Consider the following 21,292-nt stretch of genomic DNA (forward strand, 5'->3'; position numbering starts at 1 on the left):
AGTTGGTGTATTCCAGATCAGTGTTTTATTCTTGCTAATTGCATGGTTTTATGACTGCTTTTTTAAAAAAATACTTTTATCTTTTTAAATATGCATCTGGTTTTTATGTTGTGAGTTGTTTTGCAATGCTTTGGCACAAAAAAGTCAGGTAACTCCTGGATTTATATATATATATATTAATGGCAGAATCAGCTGGATAGTGGAGTCAGTCATTACTTGTTGCTTTGCTCCAGGAGTCATAGGTGCAACCTGAAACTTGCAAGGTACCTGATGGAGCCTGCCTAATCCAATTTCATCTGCTGTCTCTTCCTACACTCCACTTTAAGACTGTGGCTAAATGCAGAGTTTGTGCCTTCAACATCAAGCCAGCTGTTCTTTTCCTTTCCTCTCCTCTCCTCTTCTCCACGCCCACTGCTTTGTTTAGCATTCAACCAGATTAAGAGTTCTAGAAAACCTGAAAGAGTCTTCACTATTTTGCAACATTTGGTTGGTCATAATAACCAACCAATAACATTACCTGAATGTCAGTTTTAGAATTTTTCTTATGGACTAACATGACCCCCATTGCTTTTTGTCTCAAAAGGTGCTATTTAAATATTTAAACAAATAAATAAAACAGAAGCTCCAGAAGGGAATCTGCGCTACTTTGGTGGGATGGGAGCAGAGTCATTTGCAAGGGTGGGCAGAAAGTAGATCTCAATCTACCAGCAGATCTCTTAGACTGGCAAGGAATGTTGAACGACAGCAGCAACTAAATGATTCCCTCCCCCTAAATTATACTGCGGAAATGAAGTATAATGGATTGTTGTGTGGAACCACTGTGAGCTCCAGTTACATCTGATACTCAAACAAATTCTTGGGCTCAGAATTCTTTCCTTCCATGTCATTTGCACCAGGCTCTGACTGGCATATCTAGGGGTTCTAGTAAAAAACCAAATTAGCAGTAGCAGTAGCTACTGTATGATGGTGGGGAGCCACCCTCCCAACACCAGTGTCTCTGAGGCTTACCTGGACAGGGCAGACACAAGTCAGGGATGGGAACAGGGCTGCACAGGTGCACTGGATTGGCTCCACCAGTGGGCTCACAGTGCTCAACACATGAGCTACTACTGCAAACTAGATCTCACAAGTCTACCCACCCCTGCTCTACCATACTCTTGTGAAGCTCTGCCCCACTTTGCTAGAAAATAGTTGTGCTTCCGCAGCACAGGCTGATGTTTGGTCCAGCTGCAGCTTAAGCTGCTTCTGTGGACCAAGTTGTTAGATGGTCAATGTTCCAGGCACATATTTCTTGTCCAAATGAAGGGCTTTATTTTTAGAAAACGGGGAGTGTATTGTTAAGGTCACTTCCATGCCACCTGTTTATTGAGCATTCATCATGATCTGTTTACACAAAATTTACAGGGATGTTAAAAGACATTGCACCAAGCAACTATAGTCCCACACTTTCCAGTTCATTTTCCCATCGCTTTCCTTACTCCAAAAACTCCTCCTAGTGGGGTGAGTGGGTTTGTTGCACACTGGCACCAAATCCACTAAACGTGCAACTTGAATTTGATGGTATGCACTTGAACCTGGAAACAGCTACAGTCTGGAAGCACCCTAAGAGAAGCTTTGGGAAAACAAATGCTGGTTTTATTGTCCATTTTTGCAGCTGTTGAAGAATAAACTATTCTTTAGCTGCTACTGAAAAGATTGGCCATTTGGGCAAAACTAAATTTTAAAAAAGTATTAGTTTATCTCAGAATGATTGTTATTATTGTGCTTCATTGCACACAGAAAAGGTGCCTTACTGCATTTGAGCAGAGCCCTCAACAGCGCACAAAGCATATTAAGATTAGTATTCAGCTTTGGGATTACCTTTCCAGTTTTCCAGCCCTATCTGAAAAGAACTGTATGCAACCATTTTTAAACCAGTCTGCATTTGGTTTTATTCAGACTTGATAAACAGAACTCAATGGCTATGTATATGGATGGGCTAGATCCGATTCTTAGTCTGAAACAAGGAATTCCTTATCCACCTTGTGTGTGCACCAGAGACAAGCTCAGACCAAGTACCAGGCACCAGCTCCTTCCTTCCTGCATGACAAAACACCTAGTTAGAAGGGGGAAACTGTGGAGCCTGCAAGCCAAAAGGCAGAAACCTTTGACCAGGTTGTCTGATGATCAGGAAAAGCCAGCCACACGCACACCATTTACTACCATATAACCTCAATGTTGGGCTAGGACCTGGGAAACCAGGGTTGTATGTGTCGTTACAAAAAACCACTAAGTACACAGAAACATTCATGCATCTACCACTAAGGAAGTATCTCTAGTTAGCAGTGTAAATCAAACTTTTCTTAACAATTCATTAGATCTCCCGCAGTGGTGTAGTGGGAATCTAAGGGAGCTTTTTACAGAGCAGGAGTGACGTCGTTCCAGAGCAGGAATGATATCATCTGCCAGAGTAAATTACAGACTCTCCTTGCTCTAGCAATGTGAATAACGTGATAACCAAGCTTTCAGGTTTTACTGTTATTTGTGACAAATTAGCATAGGCGAGCTCAGAGAAGGAGGAAAATAAGCAAGCAGAGGCTGGTGCAGCAGTGTGCATTTCCAAACTTTCCTTTCTAGAGTGACTATGGACTCTCCTTGGGGAGGGGAATGGATATGGGGGTGTCACGATGAGATCCTGCTCTTCAACATTTACCAGTATACCACTGAACTCCTGTTTGACGGGACAATTATTCTCACAATTAGTACTTTTCCCCTACTTTAAAACAATGGCAGCTGGTGGCTCTACATCAGTGGGGCAGAGGAATCCACACTGGGATTCTGTCCGACCATTCAAGGACCTGCCCAAGGTACTTCAGCTGCCACTGCTTTAAAATGTACTTTCCTGTTCTCTGAATCCATTGCCTTTTGACCTATTGTCTATAGCAATTCTCTCTAATTTCACTGCATTCTTTGTTAATAAAAACACAGAACCAAGCTGTGGCCAAGGCAGTGCAAAGTAGACCTTTACTAATCCCCATATCTTGGACACTGCCTTTTTTTTTGCTAATTACAAAGTTTCTCCCCTCTTCTGACTCATTTTCCATACAATTTACTGACCATTTTATGTTCTCCTCCTATCTTTGCCCATTAGTTTAAATATTAATTTCCCGTTTTTCACTTTTATTAATTTGTTTTCTCCCAGAATGTGTCAGGATTAGCCTTTATTGTCATTGGGTTTTAATTTTCTCACAGACAAAATATTCACATTATCACAATTATTTCAAGCCTCAAAAGTAAATGCAATCCCTCTCAGTGTCATGACATCTGCATATCTCATTAACATGTTTTCCCAGTTATGATGAAGAAATATGCCAAACAGAACTAAAGCTAGGATAACTAAATGCCCAAAGGAACACACTTCCTATTAAGGACTAGGCCTACTTTTAATATTTCATTATGTATCATCTTATGTACAGTCTTTTCAGCCAACGTTTTGAGGAGAGTGTTTTACAAATATGCCTATGAATGTTAACATTAACTGAAACACTGTCAAATATCTTGCTAACCATACATTATAATTATTGTATTACTCCTATACATGAAAAAAATTATCTAAAACACTTACATATTATCTTGCTACCACACCTTGGAAACCATGTCCCTCCTCAAGTCATACTGGAAGCAATGGGAAGGAAGGCATTCAATAAAAATCATCATCACCATATCCTAGGAGAGGCAACATTGTGTTCAAAATTCTGTGAACATAAACGAACCTACCTGGTCTTCTTTTAATCACCACCACCCAAAAAATGTGGATTATCATCAAGTTGGTCAACATAACAAAGTGGGCCATGCTCTGTACAGACTGATGTTGTACGTTTCTAGTTCCTATTATGCCTCAAGAAGGTACTAAGGAACATGTTGCTGGCTTAGACTTTGTCCACAGTCTGCTCTTGTGAGCAGAAGCTCTCCAGGAGCACAAGCAAAGCTTTTTCCATTCAACTGCTACCTAGGACCTTTCGTGTGCAAAGGATGCGCTCTACTGATCAGCTATGGAGTCTCTCCAAGGCCTAACCTCTCAAAGTCTTATGTGGCTCACTAAGCTGCATTTCAGACCATCCAGTTTCTCCTTTAAGCTCCACAGAGTCCCAAATGCACTAACTCAGTGAATCGTAGACCTTTCTTACTGTATTTTCCCCTAAAAGGTGCGTAGGATATGTGGAACATTTTGATTCACTGCTCTGTGTGAAGAAGAAACAAGCACATTCAAAAACACTCCTTTTTTCAGCCTGCCTTCTACACTAGACCTGCATTCAGACGTTCATAGTGTTAGCTTTATTGATTATAATGGTAGTACTTATGTCCCAATTCCTAATACTCCTTTCACACTGCAGCACCTGTTGCGTTATGGAACTGTGGTTTTTTTACTGATACACTGCCATGTCACACTAAATTTCATTCACACCAGTGGGCGTGGTGTGAACCAACAATGAACATCATTGGACATGTCTCTACTCCCTCAGCCTTTCTGCACATGCCCACTTCTGTCCCCTCCCCGCTTCCCCCATGAAAACGGCAGGAAAGAACTGTATGCCAGTGTAGGACCTCAAATCTTGTCACTTTACTCCTATGATTTTCAGGGTTAACGGGGTTGCAAATGGATTTTTTCTGGAAGCAATTAACACAGAATTGTGGCCCTAGCGCTAAACTTCCACTATATTCTGCTAGATTTCCAGAAGTGCCTTTTATGTCATGTGAAATAACATAACTTGTGGAAATTATCAGGTAAGGAAGTGTCAGGAAAATGGAATAAACTGCTTTCTGCATGCAGCCTAAGAATTGGGGAAAGATCTACTTGTTTTTTCTACAAGGTGGATCCTAAATTTAAATAGCATGCTGATTTCAATGTGGTTTGGTACTGAACATGATAAGACTGTATGATGAAATCCACTCAATAAGCTGTTAGCATTTTTGACATTGTTGGAAATATAGAAGACAATAAACTGAACATCCTTCACAAATTCATTCCAGGCTCAGTGGATTTTAGCAAAAAGTTGCAAATCAAGTGCTCTTTCTTCTTACTAAAAGCCCACTGAGAACTACAGCCTTTTCTTTATGGCAGAGGCAGGGAACCTGTGGCCCTCCCCATGTTGTTGGACTGTAACTACTATCAGTCCCTGACCATTGGCCATGCTGGCTGGGGCTGATGAGAGCTGGAGTCCAGAGGCATCTGGAGGGCCACAGGTTCCCTATTCCTGCTGTATGGTGTCCTCCCCAACCATCAACGCCGGTTCCAAGTTTTGAGGGAGGAGACTGGGCATGGTAGTCTCTGTGGGGCCCCCTCCTTGAGTGCACCTATTTTCACCTCATCACAACTGTTGCTTCTTTCTCTTGGACTCAGTCTGCACCACCTCTTTGAGGAAAGAGTGAAGAGGTTACTGATCCTCTCACTGATTGATCACTCAGAAAGAGCAGGTGACTAGGCAGCAACGACAAGGAAGAGGAGCAGTAAGACCAGGAGGCTCAAGAGATTGGCAGTGCTCTTTCCCCACCCATCCCCCAAGGCATGGGCCGCAGCAGGTGCCTGCTGTCAACCAATTCATTTCCTCATTCCAATTAATACTAAAATCATTATGTCCAGCTTCCACTCATCGATTCCACTCCTCATCAGGTTTCATATTCTAAGAATTATTATCATCTTGGGGACACAGGAACACAGGAAGATGCCTTCTACTGAGTCAATTGGCCCATCTCGCTCAGTACTGCCTGATTAGCAGCAGCTCTCTGGGGTTTCAGGGAGCAGTCCATCACAGCCCTACTTGGAGATGATGTGGACTGAACCTGGGACCTTTTGCACACAAAGCATGCCCTCTGCCACTGAGCTACCGCCCTTTGGCTCATAATACCAGAAGTGCCTTTGAACGTCTCGTGTCATTGATAAACAAATGCGAATGTTATTAGTGCAGGAGAGTAAACAGAAGAGAGGTATTTTAAAACCAACCTGGCCAATGTCAGAATAAGCCAGAGCAGGAAATGGCCACAGCGTGTCATGTCAAACCCTATCAGAAACCAGCCCTAGGGCAGTTCAGCTCCAGCCCAAGATTCAGTGCTAGAGCCTAGACAGAGGCAGATTCTGTTGCTAATGCAAGAGGGAAGGCCAGCCTCCCTCTCTCATGAGAAACATGGGCCTTTCAATAGAACAGAATAGTGAGAGAGTCAAGACAAGACAGCAGGTATTACCTCTTTCCAGAGTGCATAGTTTAACTATGGAATTAAGATGTGGTGATGGCCACAAACTTAAATGGGCTTAAACAGGAGATTAGACAAAACTGTGGAGGGTAAGACTATCGATGCCTATCAGACATGATGTTGAGGTACACGCGCTGCCTTTTGTTAACAATACATTAAGTATCAATACCCCCCCCCCAAAAAACCTCCAGTGCATTAAAATCCCGTTAATACAGCAAAATCCATAGAGGCCGGACAATTCTCAATGGTTTGATACCAATGACCATCAAAAGCCTATGTTAACAAGTATGTTTTCAGGAGACGCCTGCCCATTTCAAGGAGGAAGAGGATTCCACAAGCCAGGTGCCAGGATAGAAAAGGATCTTCCCCTGGTTGCTGCCAGATGGACTCAGCAGCATATCCTAAGACCTCAACAAGTGGGCAGGTCTATATGGGTGAAGGTGTTCCTTCAGGTAATAGATTCCAATTTGTTCCAGGCTTCATAGATTAGCAATAGTATCTTAAACCTGGCCTGATAGCAAACTGGCAGCCATCACTGCTCCTTGAGCGATCATGTCACGTTTATTTTATTTATTAAAATATTTATAGACTGTTCCTCATACAAAATATCAGGGTATGTTACAACAAAATTTACAGAAGAGACAGAGCACCATTAAAAACAGTACAAAAATAATCATAAAAATGACTGGCTCATCTTAAATATTGAAGCCACTGTAGAGGCTTGTTAACATAAAAAGAGTCTTAAAGAGCCATCTAAAGCATGGATGCCTGCTGAATCTCAGCTGAAAGGATATTCCACACTAAATGCCCAACTTCTAGTTGAAGCCAATGAGGCTTCAGAAACACAAGGGTCAACTAACAGCACTCTGGATGATCTCAGTGATCGAGCTGGGATGTAAAAGCTTAGGCAGATGTTGAGGTATCCTGGATCCAAGTTGTTCAGGGCTGTATATATTAACACAAGAACCTTGAACCAGGCCCAGTTAGCAGCAAAACCTCTGCTCCAGTTAGCAGCTGAACCCGTGTTTTGCCCAAGCAGCTTCTGGAGCAACCTAAATTGCAGCCCCACAGAGAGGACATTACAGTAATTAAGTCTTGAGGTTACCAATGCATAGATCACTGTAGCCAGGCTATCCCTGTCCAGTTGTAGCTGGTGTACCACCAGCCAAACCTGGAGTTATTCCTAGCCACTGTGACCATTTGGGCCTCCAATAACAATGATGAATCCAAAACCACCCTCAGATTGCATACCTGCTTCTTACGGGGAAGTGTAACCCCATCCAGAAGAGACAACCTACCTAATTTCCTGAGCCAGGAATCACCTACCCACAATGCCTCCATCTTGCCAGGATTCAGTTTCAACTTACTGGCCCTCATCCAGTCCACCAATGAGTCCAGACATTGGTCCAGGACTTGCTCGGTCTCACGCAATTCACTGTGTTTCTTTTTTACAGATTGTTGATGTTATCAGCATGTTGATAAGACTGTACCCCCAAATCCCCTAAAAGCCATTTCCAACAGGTTCATATAGATGTTAAATGGCAGTGGTGAAAGGATGAAATGTTGCGACATCCCGCAACACAACAGCCAAGATACAGTCAACCAATGCCACCCTGTGAAAGCAACCTTTATATAGGAGTGAAACCACTGTAACATCAGGCCTCTAGTCCCAACCCACAGAGATGATCCAGCAAGACACCATGGTCAATTATATGAAAGGTTGCAGAGAGACTGAGCAAGGTTAACAGGGTGACAAGGCCACTTCAGTCCCAAACCCAGGCCTGAACCCAGATTGGTATGGGTATGGATCCAGAATAGTGACTATATACCAGCCCCAGTATTAGAGGCCGCATGTTCTGCCTGGGGGTGGGTTACCATAGATAACAGGATGCTAGATAGGCCCTTCTTTTGTTCTTCTTTATTTCTGGCCCTGCCTATTCAGAGGCATCCTCCTTGCAGGTTGACGTTACACATTCCTATTCCATTTGGTGTTGAAAAAGGCTTTGGGAAGAGTGCGATCAATCAGGGATATGGAACCTGTGGCCGTCCAGGGCTGAACTCCAATTCCCATCGTCCCTGACCACTGGTAACGCTGGCTGGGGCTAATGGGAATTGCAGTCCAACAACCATCAGGAGGGACACAGGTTCCCCATCCCTGTCCTAAAGCCTAATTCATATGACCACTGTGGGGTCTGTTTTTCAATCCACGCAGACGTTTGTCCTTCAGAAAGGTTTGAATGTGTATTTTTTTTACCCAGTGCTTGCATTAGACGTTCCATGCACAAGAACTGAAAGGTTTAATGTGCCACTCCTGCTTGTTCTAGACTAGAGCTTTTTATTTATTCTTTTTAATGGCACACATAGATGGAAACAGGAGACAGGAAAAAATGGAACTCCCTCTGGACTCTGTTGCCTGAAGCACAGCGTTTCATGAGAAGACAAGCCATAGTCACTCATTTCTCTTCAAGTATGCTGCTTATCGGTGGTGCGACCAGGCCAAAACACATCCATCAGAGAGTTTCAGGGGTTTTATGTCCAGCCTTTGGTTGGATCAATATAACGTGCAATGGGTCTTTTCCATAGTGTGTAAACAGTGATAAGGTAGCAATAATTGCAACATTGACCCTGGATGATTCCCCATGTTGAGCTGATGGTATTCCTTCCATCAGTTTCCCACTTGCTTCAATTTCACACACACACGTACACATTTGCCCCCCAGAACTTTTATAATCACAGTGGAAATTCAAAAGACTGTTGGAGGAAAAGTAAAACTCAGATATGAGGAAAAATAACTTTTAAAATATGGTTATTTGAATGACTAGTACCCTGAGTACATGGGCTGTCTTCTGTATGAGACAGACTAAAGAATTGAATAGGTGAGTAAGGAAAGCTGGCATAAGGATGAGGGTGTATCTGTTCACTGAACAAGAAAAGAAAATTTGGATTTCTACAGTTATATGTGGAGGCTTCAGTGATGCTGCAGCCACCAAATGCCTTTCAATGTATTGCTTTAGGGCTGAGGAGAGCACTATTCAAGACAAGAACCATCAATTAATAAAGCTTTCAACCAAGCACCACATTAATTGGATCGCTTGGAAAACCTCCTCTTCCTGTTACTCCATTATAATCTTAGTAATGCGTATGTTAAAGCATTCCAGAGCCCCCTTCTGTGTGCCACTTTGAAATATATAACATGGAATCTTGCCATGCCTGCCAATGTATAGGTATGGGAAGATTTTAAAAAGAATGACTAAGATATTTGGGGCGGGGGGAGCGGCAGGAAGCTTGCTTTCAAAAATGTCCTAGTACCTAGCATATTATGAATAAGCAAATTTGCTCTGTTTCTATAGCACACTGTTTAACAGCCATGTAAGCAAACCCATTTTATTATATAACAAAATAGAGAGGGCTATATTAAGTCACACTGCCAGGATTGTATAATGGACCAAAAAAAAAAAATTAAAAACGCAAATAATCCCTAATGTTTCTTTGACATTACATGCAAAGGAAAGGGGAGAAAATAGTCTCCTGGTGTGCATTTCTTAAGAGAAAGCATCATTCATATTCTGGTGCATGTCCTAGCACAAAGGGGGTGGGGCAGAGGGAGGAGGGGAGGAGGAAAGGCGATGGAAAGGAAAACAGCCCTTTTCACCAAATACCCCTTCACTGAAGTGGGGAGAGCCTTGTCTGAAAATACACTGAACGTAAGAATTAATTTGGAAGAGTTAAAAAAATAAAAGTTCTATTTCCTATTAAAGTAATCAAATTCAACAAAGCAATAGGAAAGGGGTAGCTGGAATGCATTTTCCTGGTGCTGTGCTTAAGAAAAAAGAATGACATCATAAAATATACATATTTTCCCTGTTGGATTCTTCTTGTGTTGTAAAACATGCATTATGTCCCCAGTGTGGGATTTATTTATTTTTAATGCACACTTTGATTACAATTTCCCACTTGCATCACGATCACTTTGTGCTAAAGAATCAGCCGTCACAGCGTACAGCAAACAAGTAATGGGATAACTCTACCCTGAAGTGTGCAGCAGTTCACTCACCATATCCATGAATGCCTCCTGAATGGAAAATTGTTCACATGCATCATGTTCACGGTTCTATCAGCATCAGTCTTTTCCTTGTCCAAAAGCTTTGTCTGTTACAGAATTCATAGATACATTCCACAACAACTGCAGCATCAGTTAGTGTCATGGGCTATTGCAAAAAAAGTATTGTATTCCACGTAAGTGAGAATCTCCAGGATTCAAGGACAGAATTTCCAGAAGGTTTTCTAGTTAGCCATCCATCCATCAATGCAATTCACAAGTTATTTTTTTTAAAAAATCACAAAAGTAATCATATATGTTAAACAACTTATCTTAAATGAAGGCAATGGTTTCTCTTGATAAATCCCAAGTATAAATTAAAGCATCTTCTTATGCAGCATTTTAGACAGTAGGAAAAGGTTAGTCAAAAGAGAGTTTCTTGCCATCTGTGCTACATCAGTTTTTAAGAGGAAATGCAAAACTTCACATGGTTTTGCCATGCTGTCCTTTAGAAACAGATATTGCTTTTTCTTCCTTCTCAAACACATATTCATCAGAGGTTGCTTTAATTGTGTTTCCTTTCTTTGCAAGAAAGAGCAGACAAAGAATGGAGGCTGATCCAATACAAAGCAAACTTTTCATCTGGAAATGTAGGCTCTCCGCTCACCGCTTGATATGAGGGAGCCCTAAGGAAGTATGTCATGCTATTTTCCTGCTCCATAAGATAAGCCTACAATGAAATACCATTATGAACTGAAGGTGTTGCCATGATCCAACTCAAAGTTGCCATGTAACCCCATAATAAAGCTGTCTTCTACCTGGAAGCAAATGACTAATGCTGCAATACGATGCACATTTAGTAGGAAGTAAGTCCCATTAAAGTCACTGAGGCTTACTTCTATGTAAACACGCCGAGGATATGCTGGAAGTTATCGATTCCTTTGCTGCAGAGTCTTGTTTTCTAGCTAGATCGTATACTTTGCGTTTAAAACCATGTGTGTGCACCTCCTCGTCTTAGCAGAAGAAAGCAGAGTTTCGGGTCCTATGTCATCTAAGAATCCCTTCCCTGAAGCCTCTCCTCCTCTCTCTTTTTGTGTGTGTGCGTGTGTCCCTAGCAATCGGCTTCTCAGTACCGGTTAATATTACTCTTGAACGTCTGGCAACATCTTTGGATGTAGGTAGATACTGAAGTTCGGGCTAAGACAAACCTTTGGAGCGTACCTTACGACCAACAACGCAGGCAGCAGGATCTTGCTTTCTTCCTTCTGCTGCTAATTTCCACGGCACCCTCTCCAACCCCTTTGTCTCTCCTTTTTTCTTACAGAAAGCTCAGGACACTTGCAGGTTGGTCTGTGCCACGAGAATTGTGCAGCAGAATTAGCTCCAGGCTGCAGTGCCTGCTGCCCGAAAGAGGATATGCTAGCGTCAAGGGGGCCCTCTAGGTGGGTTCCCGATCCAGGCACAGCGTCTCCTCTTGTGCTTTTCCAGCAGAGCAAGCCTGACAGAAACGGCTCGGAGAGAGGGACGCTCAGTTAAAGAAGGAAAAACAGAGCAACGCCTTTAAAAACAAACAAAAGATCAAAATAAAAGACTTGCAAGAATGTAGGCAAATAAAATATGTTCCTTGAAAGCAACACACCAGCAGCAAAATATCTCACCACCCTATTTTCTGCCTGCAAGATTTGCAGGGATTTCGACAATTACATGACGTTCAGCCTCCCGGCTATTGTTTTTTTTACGACTAAACCCAATGGGGGGGGAAGGGGGCGGGCCACGCTTGAAACGTCCGGGGTTTTATATCCATAGAAGCAGTTTAGACGGCTCCGGCTCCAAATGAACGCTCAGCTATTCGGAGAGGAAATCCTGTACCACGAAAGGCATCCCCCAGAACAACAATGCCATACGCGGCTAGCATGACAAAAGAGTTCTCAATAAGGAGTGTCCGCGATAGGAGGCGCTGGGAAGCGCGTTATTTTGGCACTTCCTATTTCCTGAAGGAGACTTGTCCTCGGCGCTTAGCACTGTCGCGTGCCGTAATACCTCAAACGAGCCCCAGTCTTGTTGTCAATGTGGAACAAGAATCAGATAGTAAACTCTTTGGGACTAATAGGATCTTGGAAATGAAGTCGCCTTTGTTAGAGCTCAGGAACAAAGCATCTGCTTCCTATTTGCATGCAGACCGGGGGCCTTCACCAGCCCCCTCCCGCCCCTGCTGTTGAGACCAGGGCGCTGTAAAGGTAAAAGGGGGGTGTGGCGACGTGGTGATTGCCTGCAAGTCGCACTGTTGGAAGTTTCCTTCTCTTCCCTCCCCCCCTTCTGTCAGTGCACAACACAGCAAACGGTGTGCATGTTTGATCATGCAGGAATACTTAAAAAAAAAAACACAATTCAAAGGCTGCTGGCCCACATTGTTCACACACGTTTATTTCATGCGTGATTCAGTTTCATTGCTCAGTTTTGAGCGGCAGACTGGTAAAGCCCTCCCCTGAGAAGGCGCCAAAGTATAGCGAAAGAAAACACACAATACTGTATAGAAAAGCACGTCCCATTTCGGTATAACTCTGCCTTTTGCCAATTTCATTCAATGCCTGCATTCTCTCCCCTTACTGTTGGTATAGGTTATGACTCATCTTGCCGTAGAATGTCTCGTACACTGTGGATGCGACACAAATTTTCCTTCTTTTTTTTTACTTTAATGCTGAGATCGCCTGAAAGCATCCGCGTGCTTGGTGCTGTACAGACAGGGAGCTTCTGCCCCAAATAAGAGTATGCATGTGAAATAAATACAGCACAGACATAAACAAGACAGCAAACACATTAGCACACGCTGGGGTGAGTTCACACAGGCCTGTCACTTGATCACTGCAGCATAAAGTGATGAATGTGGAAGAACAGCCATCCAAGAGGGTACTCCAGAAACAAAGCATTGATTTCACCACACAGTCAGACCCAGCTCATGTGCATGGGGAGGGGCAGAAGAGCGAGCAAAGCAAAGGTGGTCTGTGTTGCCCACAACAACAGTTCTCCTGGTTATCCAGACCACTGAGCATGTCTGATGTGCCAGCTAGTGCCAGAGAGGCGCAAAGGGAAAAGCACCACCACCACACAAGCAGTCCGTTCCCCCCACCTGTTTACCCTGCTCCCCAGTTCTAGGTCCCAGGCTTGCACCAGAGGGACAAATCAGCAGGTTTAAGGGGAGAATCTGTAGGAAAGAAAGAGCAAGGGGCACCCCCTAGAAACAGCTCAGTGAAGACTGAGCAGGCTCAACACCCATGGGATACTGGCCGGCTGTAGGAGGGGAGAAACAGAAATTAAGGGTTTAATGGAATGGAGTATCCTGAAAAGGGCCATGGCTGGCTGGAGCCCTGAAGCACTCCATACTGCAGCATTTTGTTGCAGGCCCCACTAGTTATGCATAAATCATGAACTGCAATTTTATTAAAAGGCTGCAGTCCCACTTATGTGGTTAACCCTCTTTGCATCAGTAGAACTAGCTTCAGAAAAAATACATTTAGGACTGGAGAATCCATACAAAATACACAATTCTTTCTGTTTTGGAAATCTAACACGTGGGTTAAGCTTGTCAGAAGAAGCCAGTGTTGCAATGTCACTGTAACTGGCCTCCAGACAGCTGCATGAGGTGGGACATGGCATAGCAGCAGTGAGGTCGGCACAGCACAGGCACACTGTTGGCAGCACCAAATGGCTCTCCAAGTGCACCTACAGCACCCCAACCACACCACCTCTCTGTCCCCGCACCATCCAAGCAAGCTGCAGTGATGCTGCTGTTGGGAGGCCAGCAGCATGGCATCACAGCACTGGCCATTCCTGAAACTTGCCCCACAGTGAAAAATGCACTTTGCCCCTTCTGTGCCCCCTAACATTTTTTTTTCTGGTGCCACCACTTCCCAGAAGGTTTTCTGTGGTCAGGGAGGCCTTCCTGATTCCCTCTGGCCTGTTGATGAAAGGGGACTTTTCTGGGCTGGTCTCCCTGCAATTCGGTCTTTTGGCCAGATTGGGGGAAGTGAACCAGAGGCTGAGTTCTCATCTTACATCCTTCTGGTCATCCATTCAAGTTCTGCTGCCAGTTTCAGCCTCAGCAATCATCGCCTACAGAATAATCTTCACTTGAAAAAGTCCATGAGTTCATCTGAAAGTCACTGAGAGATTGACTTGCATGTCACAATCAGCCATGAGATGGTTGCTTCTTTTTTGCATTGGCTTTTGAGCACATCTCCTTTTCCCCAGTATGTGTATGAAAGAGAGAGAGATCAAGTCAGGACTTTGGGGCAAAAGTCTAGGGCCCCATTCAGTGGAATGAGGAGGAATGAGGAGCTCTCAGAATTCTCACTTCAAAAGATCTCCCAACATTGTTTTCATACTAAGACTGGGATCTGCCCATTCTTGCCTACTAGAAGCCATCCCATATGGTGTTGAACTGTCAAGGCCAAATCAATAGCAAGAGATAGATCCTATGCCAGCTTATAAAGAAAGAAAACAAAGCATTCCATCATAGGAACCTTCTAGGTTGTGCCAGGTTAAACTGTTTGCCCCAGTATCGTCTGTTAAGTATTATTACTATTTACTGAATTTTATCTAATCTGATTGGCAGAAGCCCTTCAGACTCTCAATAACATTATACAACTCTATATGCAAAATAAATGTTTAACATTCATCTGTTACAATCTTTTTTAAAAAAATGTTCCCCACCCCCCAGTATGTACTCACTAGACTGCTTCGATCTGCAGAACTTGCACTGTTACAGGTGCCACATAATACTCGTTCTGCACTTTCTTTTAGTGTGGCAGTGCCTAAACTTTGGAACTCCCTGCCTACTGACATCAGGCAGGCGCCTTTGCTATATTCTTCTCAGCACCTGCTTAAATCATTTCTGTTTGGGCAAGCCTATCCAGACACATAGTTGACATGTTTTAATCTCGTTTTAGTTTACTGCTCTTTTAATAATTTTTTCCCAAAATGTTAATTACTTGTTTGTAACTCTTTTTATTGATAATTTTAATGTTTCTTATAAAACGTTTAGAGGTATGTGTTTTTTTTAACAACCAAGCGGTATGTAAATTTTGCTAAATAAATTTTAGAAATGGCTAATTGTAAGTATTTAATTAATTCTAATGGGAAATATATTTGAAGTGATGCCACTGCTAATGCTGAAAAGTCTGGTGTTTTATTAGTTTGATCATCCATGTTTTCCATAATGGGCCATTTTTACACTAACACTACATCAGATCATGCCTGCTTTCAATTTTCCTTAGAGACTGCTCTGCAGGCAGACAAAAGTCAGGGTTGGATTTGATCTCCCATGCCACTGTAGCCCCATAATACAGGAGACACTGTAGCCCCACGTGGTTGCGGGCTGTGTGTGAATGACACAAGGATGGAGCTAACTGTTGCCATGGTATAGTCCTACCCCATCATTCCTCCCTAAATCATTCCTGCTTAAGCAAATGCACCATTCCCTGCTTTGGACAGTTGCCCTTCAACTGATGACCTCATGGTGACAGAGGAACGAGCTAGCACACTTCTTCCCATTGTCTCCTCGCAGGTTTACTTAATCCATATATACAACGTCTGAAGAGGGCTCATTATATCCTTTGCTTAATATATACAACAGCCTTTGCCAAAACCAGCTCCTGTCCAATGTTTGGGACCACAACTCTCATCAACCCCTGCTAGCCGAAGGCTGATAGATAAGGAGTGTTTCGGGGAACCCCATGGGTGTTTTTCACATACCAAGCTTAAAAGTGGCGCTTGCATCAATCAGTTTTGTAACAGATGTAAATAGTACATTGGCCAGAATGCTCATTCACATTACAAGTGACCCCCCAGTTTCTTTTTCTTTCCTTTTGTCCACGTTAACAAGGACCAGACATTCCCATAAATACTATGAAAGAGGCTCACAGTCAATTTCAGCCTTATAAATAAAAACTCTGTCTTTAAGGTTTTTGAACAGACTTTTGTGAAAGGATACCAGACATGGAGCCACAAGCTCAGAATTCATTGAAACATGGAAGGACAATACACATTTGCATGCCTTGGTGTTCATGACTGATCTTGGATGTAATTTTTCCCAACAAAAAAATGCCTGGCCAGAGCATAGATATTGCCAAATACTCATTGAAGCACGTGAAAACATCTGTTGCAAATTAGGAACGTGAAAAATTGGGCTTGTGTACTTAGGATCAAGGCATGGAATGAATCTTTACCTGATCTCACGTGCAAACATGTCACAACCTCTTATCATTTGTAGAAGTCCTCCCTGTTCTGCTGTGGCATTTCAGGATAAACAGCATGCGCTAAAAGTGAAGATTTCACTTTCTCTAAAGATGTGAGCAAAGAGCCAGCATATTTGGTTTTATCATGATTTTTATTGTTCTATTGTTTATTTTACATATGGTTTGTTTTATGTCATTCATTCATTCATTCATTGGTTGGAAGACGCCTGTGTGTGAATTTGTTTTATGTGGCGAGATCAGTGCACGACGATCAACACACAATCTTGACAGAAAAAGGCTTTGATCCAATGGCATGGACACCATGACGATTGGAAGTCTTTTATCTGCTGCAGCCTTCATCCGCCTTCACAGCCGTTGTAACATACACATTGTCATCCTTCGCCTGTTCTGCCATTGAGAAATGCTAAAATCAGAGACAATCCTCTGCTTTTTCTTTTCAGTAAAAGACAGCAGCAGAGGCTTATCTCTGGATACCTTCCGCCGAGCCTTAAAAACGTGGCTGTTTGGACAGGCCTTTGGGACCGCCGGGATGGGCTAATTACATACTGAATGCCCGTTGTTGTGTACTGTATATGTTGTTATTTTTGTTACTGCTGATTATATTGTATTTTATTGTAATTATTGTATTTTATTGAAATTTAATATGTACGTCGCCTAGAGTGGCTTCAGCCAGATAGGCGACCTAAAAATTAAATTTACATTTACATTTACATTTTATCTCCAGTCTTAGTGCTGTGGGACCAGAGCTCTAAAATCAAATATAAGCCTCTCCCTACAGCATTTTAAAGATTAGTCAAAGGCTTTTTCTGGGTCCTGACTCTTTTTCTACCTGCTGCCTTTTAAAGGGCAGACGGAGGCTTATCTCTGACTTTAATGCTAGGGTCCTCTGTGCTAAGATTGCAAATAAGCCTCTGCTGCTGCCTTTTGCTAACAAAGAGTAAGCAGAGGCTTATCTCTGATATTAGCACTGTGGGACCACAGCACTGAGACTACAATTAAGCCTCTGCCTGCTCCCTTGGCTTGAACTTTGAATTACCCAATTGACATCAGATGATTGACAGGTAAGTAACATCACTGAATTGTCAAAATAGCCTAAGGATGGGCCAGATCCAGCTCTTCAGTCCTGGTATAATGGTTAGAGTATAAGACTAAGACTAAGAAGACCCAAGTCAAATCTTCATTCAGCTATGAAACTCATCAGATAATGGTGGACTGATTCATTCTAACCTATTTCTCAGTGGGGGACGAAAGAACCAGTTACATCACATTCAGCCCCTTGGGTATAAATGTAATTAATAAACAATGTCACTAATACTCAGGATCATGGGTGGAGGGACTTGGAAATAACTGTGAAGATTAAAAAAAGTTCCTTTATACACTTGGCTGTTTGGCCATTTCAGTTGATTTGTTATGTAAACCCATAGTACAAACATCCCCTTGCTGGATCATCACCTTGTAGAGGTGAGTAGGCTTGCGTGTTCCAATGAACCCCGTGAGCAATGCCGTTGGGAGTCATGTGCTCCCAGCAGGGTCACCCATGGCAGTAAGGTCAAGGGAGAGGAACCAGACAAAGAACGATCCAAGAAAGTCCTCAATGGCACAACAGGCGGAGGATAACAATGTGGCGGATGAAGGCTGCAGCAGATAAAGGACTTCCAATCGTCATGGTACCCATGCCATTGGATCAAAGCCTTTTTCTGTCAAGATTGTGTGTTGATCGTGGTGCACCGATCTCCACACATAAAACAAATTCACGCACAGGTGTCTTCCATAACAAAAGTCCCATGGCGATTGACAAATGGCGACGGGGGCAGGACTGTAAAATCCAGAAGCCCCTAGTCATGGTCTGGTACATCAGCAGTGGATACAAATTAAGACGGATCCATTGTTAAAGACTATATTTTGGAAGACAATCTTACTCTGTCACGAGTGATCGCCAAGAAAGAAAAAGTACAAACGTGCTCTAATTAATTTAATGTTGCTTAAATTGGGGACCCTCCGGTATCAAAAGCAAAATGTGTGTAGTTTGCTAAATGTGTTTGCTTTTTAAGGCCTGAAACATAGGCGTCACACAAGAGATTCGCACATGAGCACTTTCAGTTGAACTCTGTCGCAATGATTCCCCTTCCACAATAATGGGCAGTGCTTGATGGGATGTATTCACAGGAAGCTGCCTCATACTGAGTAAGACCATTTGTCCATCCAGCTCAAATTGTCTGCGCTGACTGACAGAGGCTCTCCAGAGACTGGGTACATTTCCAGCCCTACCTGGAGATATCAGACATCTGGGACCTTCTGCATGCAAAGCAGATGCTTTACCATTGAGCTACAGCCCTTCCCCAATACAATTTGTCTTGTGTGTTGCTATCTCCTTCCATCAATTAGTAGTCGTTGTCCCACCCACCCCCGGTCTGAGTTTTGGACACCTGAGGTCTACTATGGGCTTTTTTTTTTAGATACGAGTTTTCTAACATATCAGATTTGCACAAAACAGTGGATTATTATTTTTTTAATGTCATGCTCAGCCCCACCAGTGCCTTGCCAATGGAGCACCTTGCCAATGGTGTGGTGATAGATGGCACCCAGGAAAACATCACTACACAATTTTTTAAAAAAAACTGTTCACACAATATACTTCAGTACATCCGCGGTTGGGTAACATGTAATTTTATGTTATTGTTTTTCCTCTTACCACATTATCCACACACTGGGAAAATCTGAATTATCTGAAAGATCTTATCCCTTATATACCCAGTCGATCACTGTGCTCTACAGGTGAGGGCCTCCTGCAGATACTATCTTATCAGGAGGTTCATTCCAGACAACATAAGAAGCGGCCCTATTGTGTTGTGGCACCTATTGTTTGGAATTTGTTCCCCTTAAATATTAGACTGGTGCCAGCTCTCTTGTCTTTTCCGTGTCTACTGGAGACCTTTCTCTTTCAACAAACCTTTTAAGCAGATACCTTATCCCAGGCTGCATCTGCATTGGAATTGTTTTTAAGATTTTTTAAAAAGATGTTTTGTTTTTAAGATCTTTTTTAAAATATGTTTTCAGTGGTTTATCACTTGTTGTTTCCTGCCCTAGGCTCCCTTTGAGAGGAAGGGTAGCATATACATTTAATAATAAATAAAAATAAATAATTAAATGGGGGAAAGTGTGAGCTGCCAGTTGGATGAGGACAATGTTGTATGGATAACATGAGCACAGGGGATGCATTGAATCCACTTTAAACTACCATGTGTACACAACCTGAAGTGCCAAGAAAGAAAATGAAGGAAAAATAAGTTATTTCTTATTTTTCATTTATTGGCCGGGGCACAAATGCAGCTACTGTAATACTGAAAGAAAGGGAAAAGATCTTTACAATCTGCAACTATGACTGATACAAAACAAAACAAATTAAAGGTATTTTTGGGGCTGAGTCACTTTTTTGACATGGTGACCCAACTGTGTGATTGCTTCGATGACTCTCAAAATTACAAATCAAGAGCCAGCATATTCTCACACACCGTCCAAAGGTAAAATGAATAAAAACTTGCTGACTCATGGTTTAAAAACATTTTAAAACAATCACCTGTTCACCACGGGTCAAAGTAAAACATAGGTTACCTTCAACATGTCCGCCAATATTTGAAGAAATGGCCTTGCAAACCCACCTTTCCTGGTTGCCATTAAAGCTGCAATTCAATACTCCCTTACATTAATTCAATACATGTTTTTCTCCCTCTCTTGTAATACAAGAGCCTGAATACAGCTGAATGTTGGAAGATTTTGGACAGGCAAGAGAAAGTACTTCTCACAGTACATGGTTAAACTGTGGAATTTGCTCCCAAAAGATACAGCGATGGCCACACTAACTTGGATGGCTTTAAAAGGGGATCTGACAAATTAATGGAAGATTGGGCTATCAGTGGCTACCAGTCATGATGGCTATATTACCTCCAGAATAAGAATACCAGTTGCTGAGGAAGCACCCTACAAAACAGAAGGTGAAAAATGGGAGTGAAAGAGTGCTAATGCCCTGCTTGTGAGCTTTCTTCAGGCATCTGGTTGACTGTGGGAACAGGATCCTGGAATAGATGGGCCTTTAGTTCTAATCTAGTAGTGACCTTTATGTTGCACTGGTGGACAAAACAACAATATATCACTGGTCTCTATTACTGGTCTCAGATTCCCATAAAAATGTGAGGCTTCACTCTCAGTCTTTGTCTTTCTGGAAAAAACTAATCACAAACCCCAGCCTGCAATCTGGCTACTGCCTTTTAGACCAGTTTCCAAGTCATCTTCAAAGGCAGCCGGGCCCCACACAGGGCATGCTGCAATAATCCAATCTGGAAGTTACCATGGACTATAGTGGCCAAGTTATTTCTGTCTAAAATTGGAGAACCAACTGGAGTAAGAACTAGGCACTTGTAGACAATGAGACCACCTGAGGAGTACTCCAAAACTACAGGTCTGCTCCTTCCAGGGGAGTGCAACCTAGTCCCAAATAGACTGACTCCCTGCCTCTCAGATCCAAGAGGTCAGACCATATGACACCTCTGTTCTATCAGGATTCAGCCTCAATTTATTGGCCCACATAGGGTTGCCAGGTTCTTGGCCTGAGACTGAACCTGTATCTTTAGGAGAAGAGAAAGTCAGCCAAGTGCAGGTGTTCTTGCAACTCTGTAGTGGGAAAAACCACAAGGTGGAATTCTCCCTTCCCCCTGCACAACTTTTAAAGATACAGAAGACCTCTTGGTTGCCAGACCCAGCCTCCAAGAGAACA

At 42.7% G+C, this 21,292-nt stretch overlaps 1 protein-coding gene across 15 annotated transcripts in view; it reads right to left on the reverse strand.

Annotated features, from left to right (window-relative positions):
• Nucleotides 1–21,292, reverse strand: part of PDE4D (phosphodiesterase 4D) — a 1,048,840-nt gene that overhangs the window by 442,212 nt on the left and 585,336 nt on the right. Inside the window, exons 1-2 of one of the 15 annotated variants that reach the window (XM_061618526.1) lie at nucleotides 11,489–11,716; nucleotides 10,283–10,436 (exon numbers count right to left, since the gene is read on the reverse strand). The exons of 13 other annotated variants lie outside the window; for them this stretch is intronic. In XM_061618526.1, the coding sequence (XP_061474510.1) occupies nucleotides 10,283–10,329 (47 nt within the window). In that variant the 5' untranslated portion in view covers nucleotides 10,330–10,436; nucleotides 11,489–11,716. Of the gene's footprint in view, nucleotides 1–10,282; nucleotides 11,717–21,292 lie in introns of those variants that run through there. One more of the 15 variants, XM_061618517.1, reaches the window with a different exon arrangement.

This window comes from Rhineura floridana, chromosome 1 (genome assembly GCF_030035675.1).
Source record: "Rhineura floridana isolate rRhiFlo1 chromosome 1, rRhiFlo1.hap2, whole genome shotgun sequence".
Classification (NCBI taxonomy): Eukaryota; Metazoa; Chordata; class Lepidosauria; order Squamata; family Rhineuridae; genus Rhineura; species Rhineura floridana.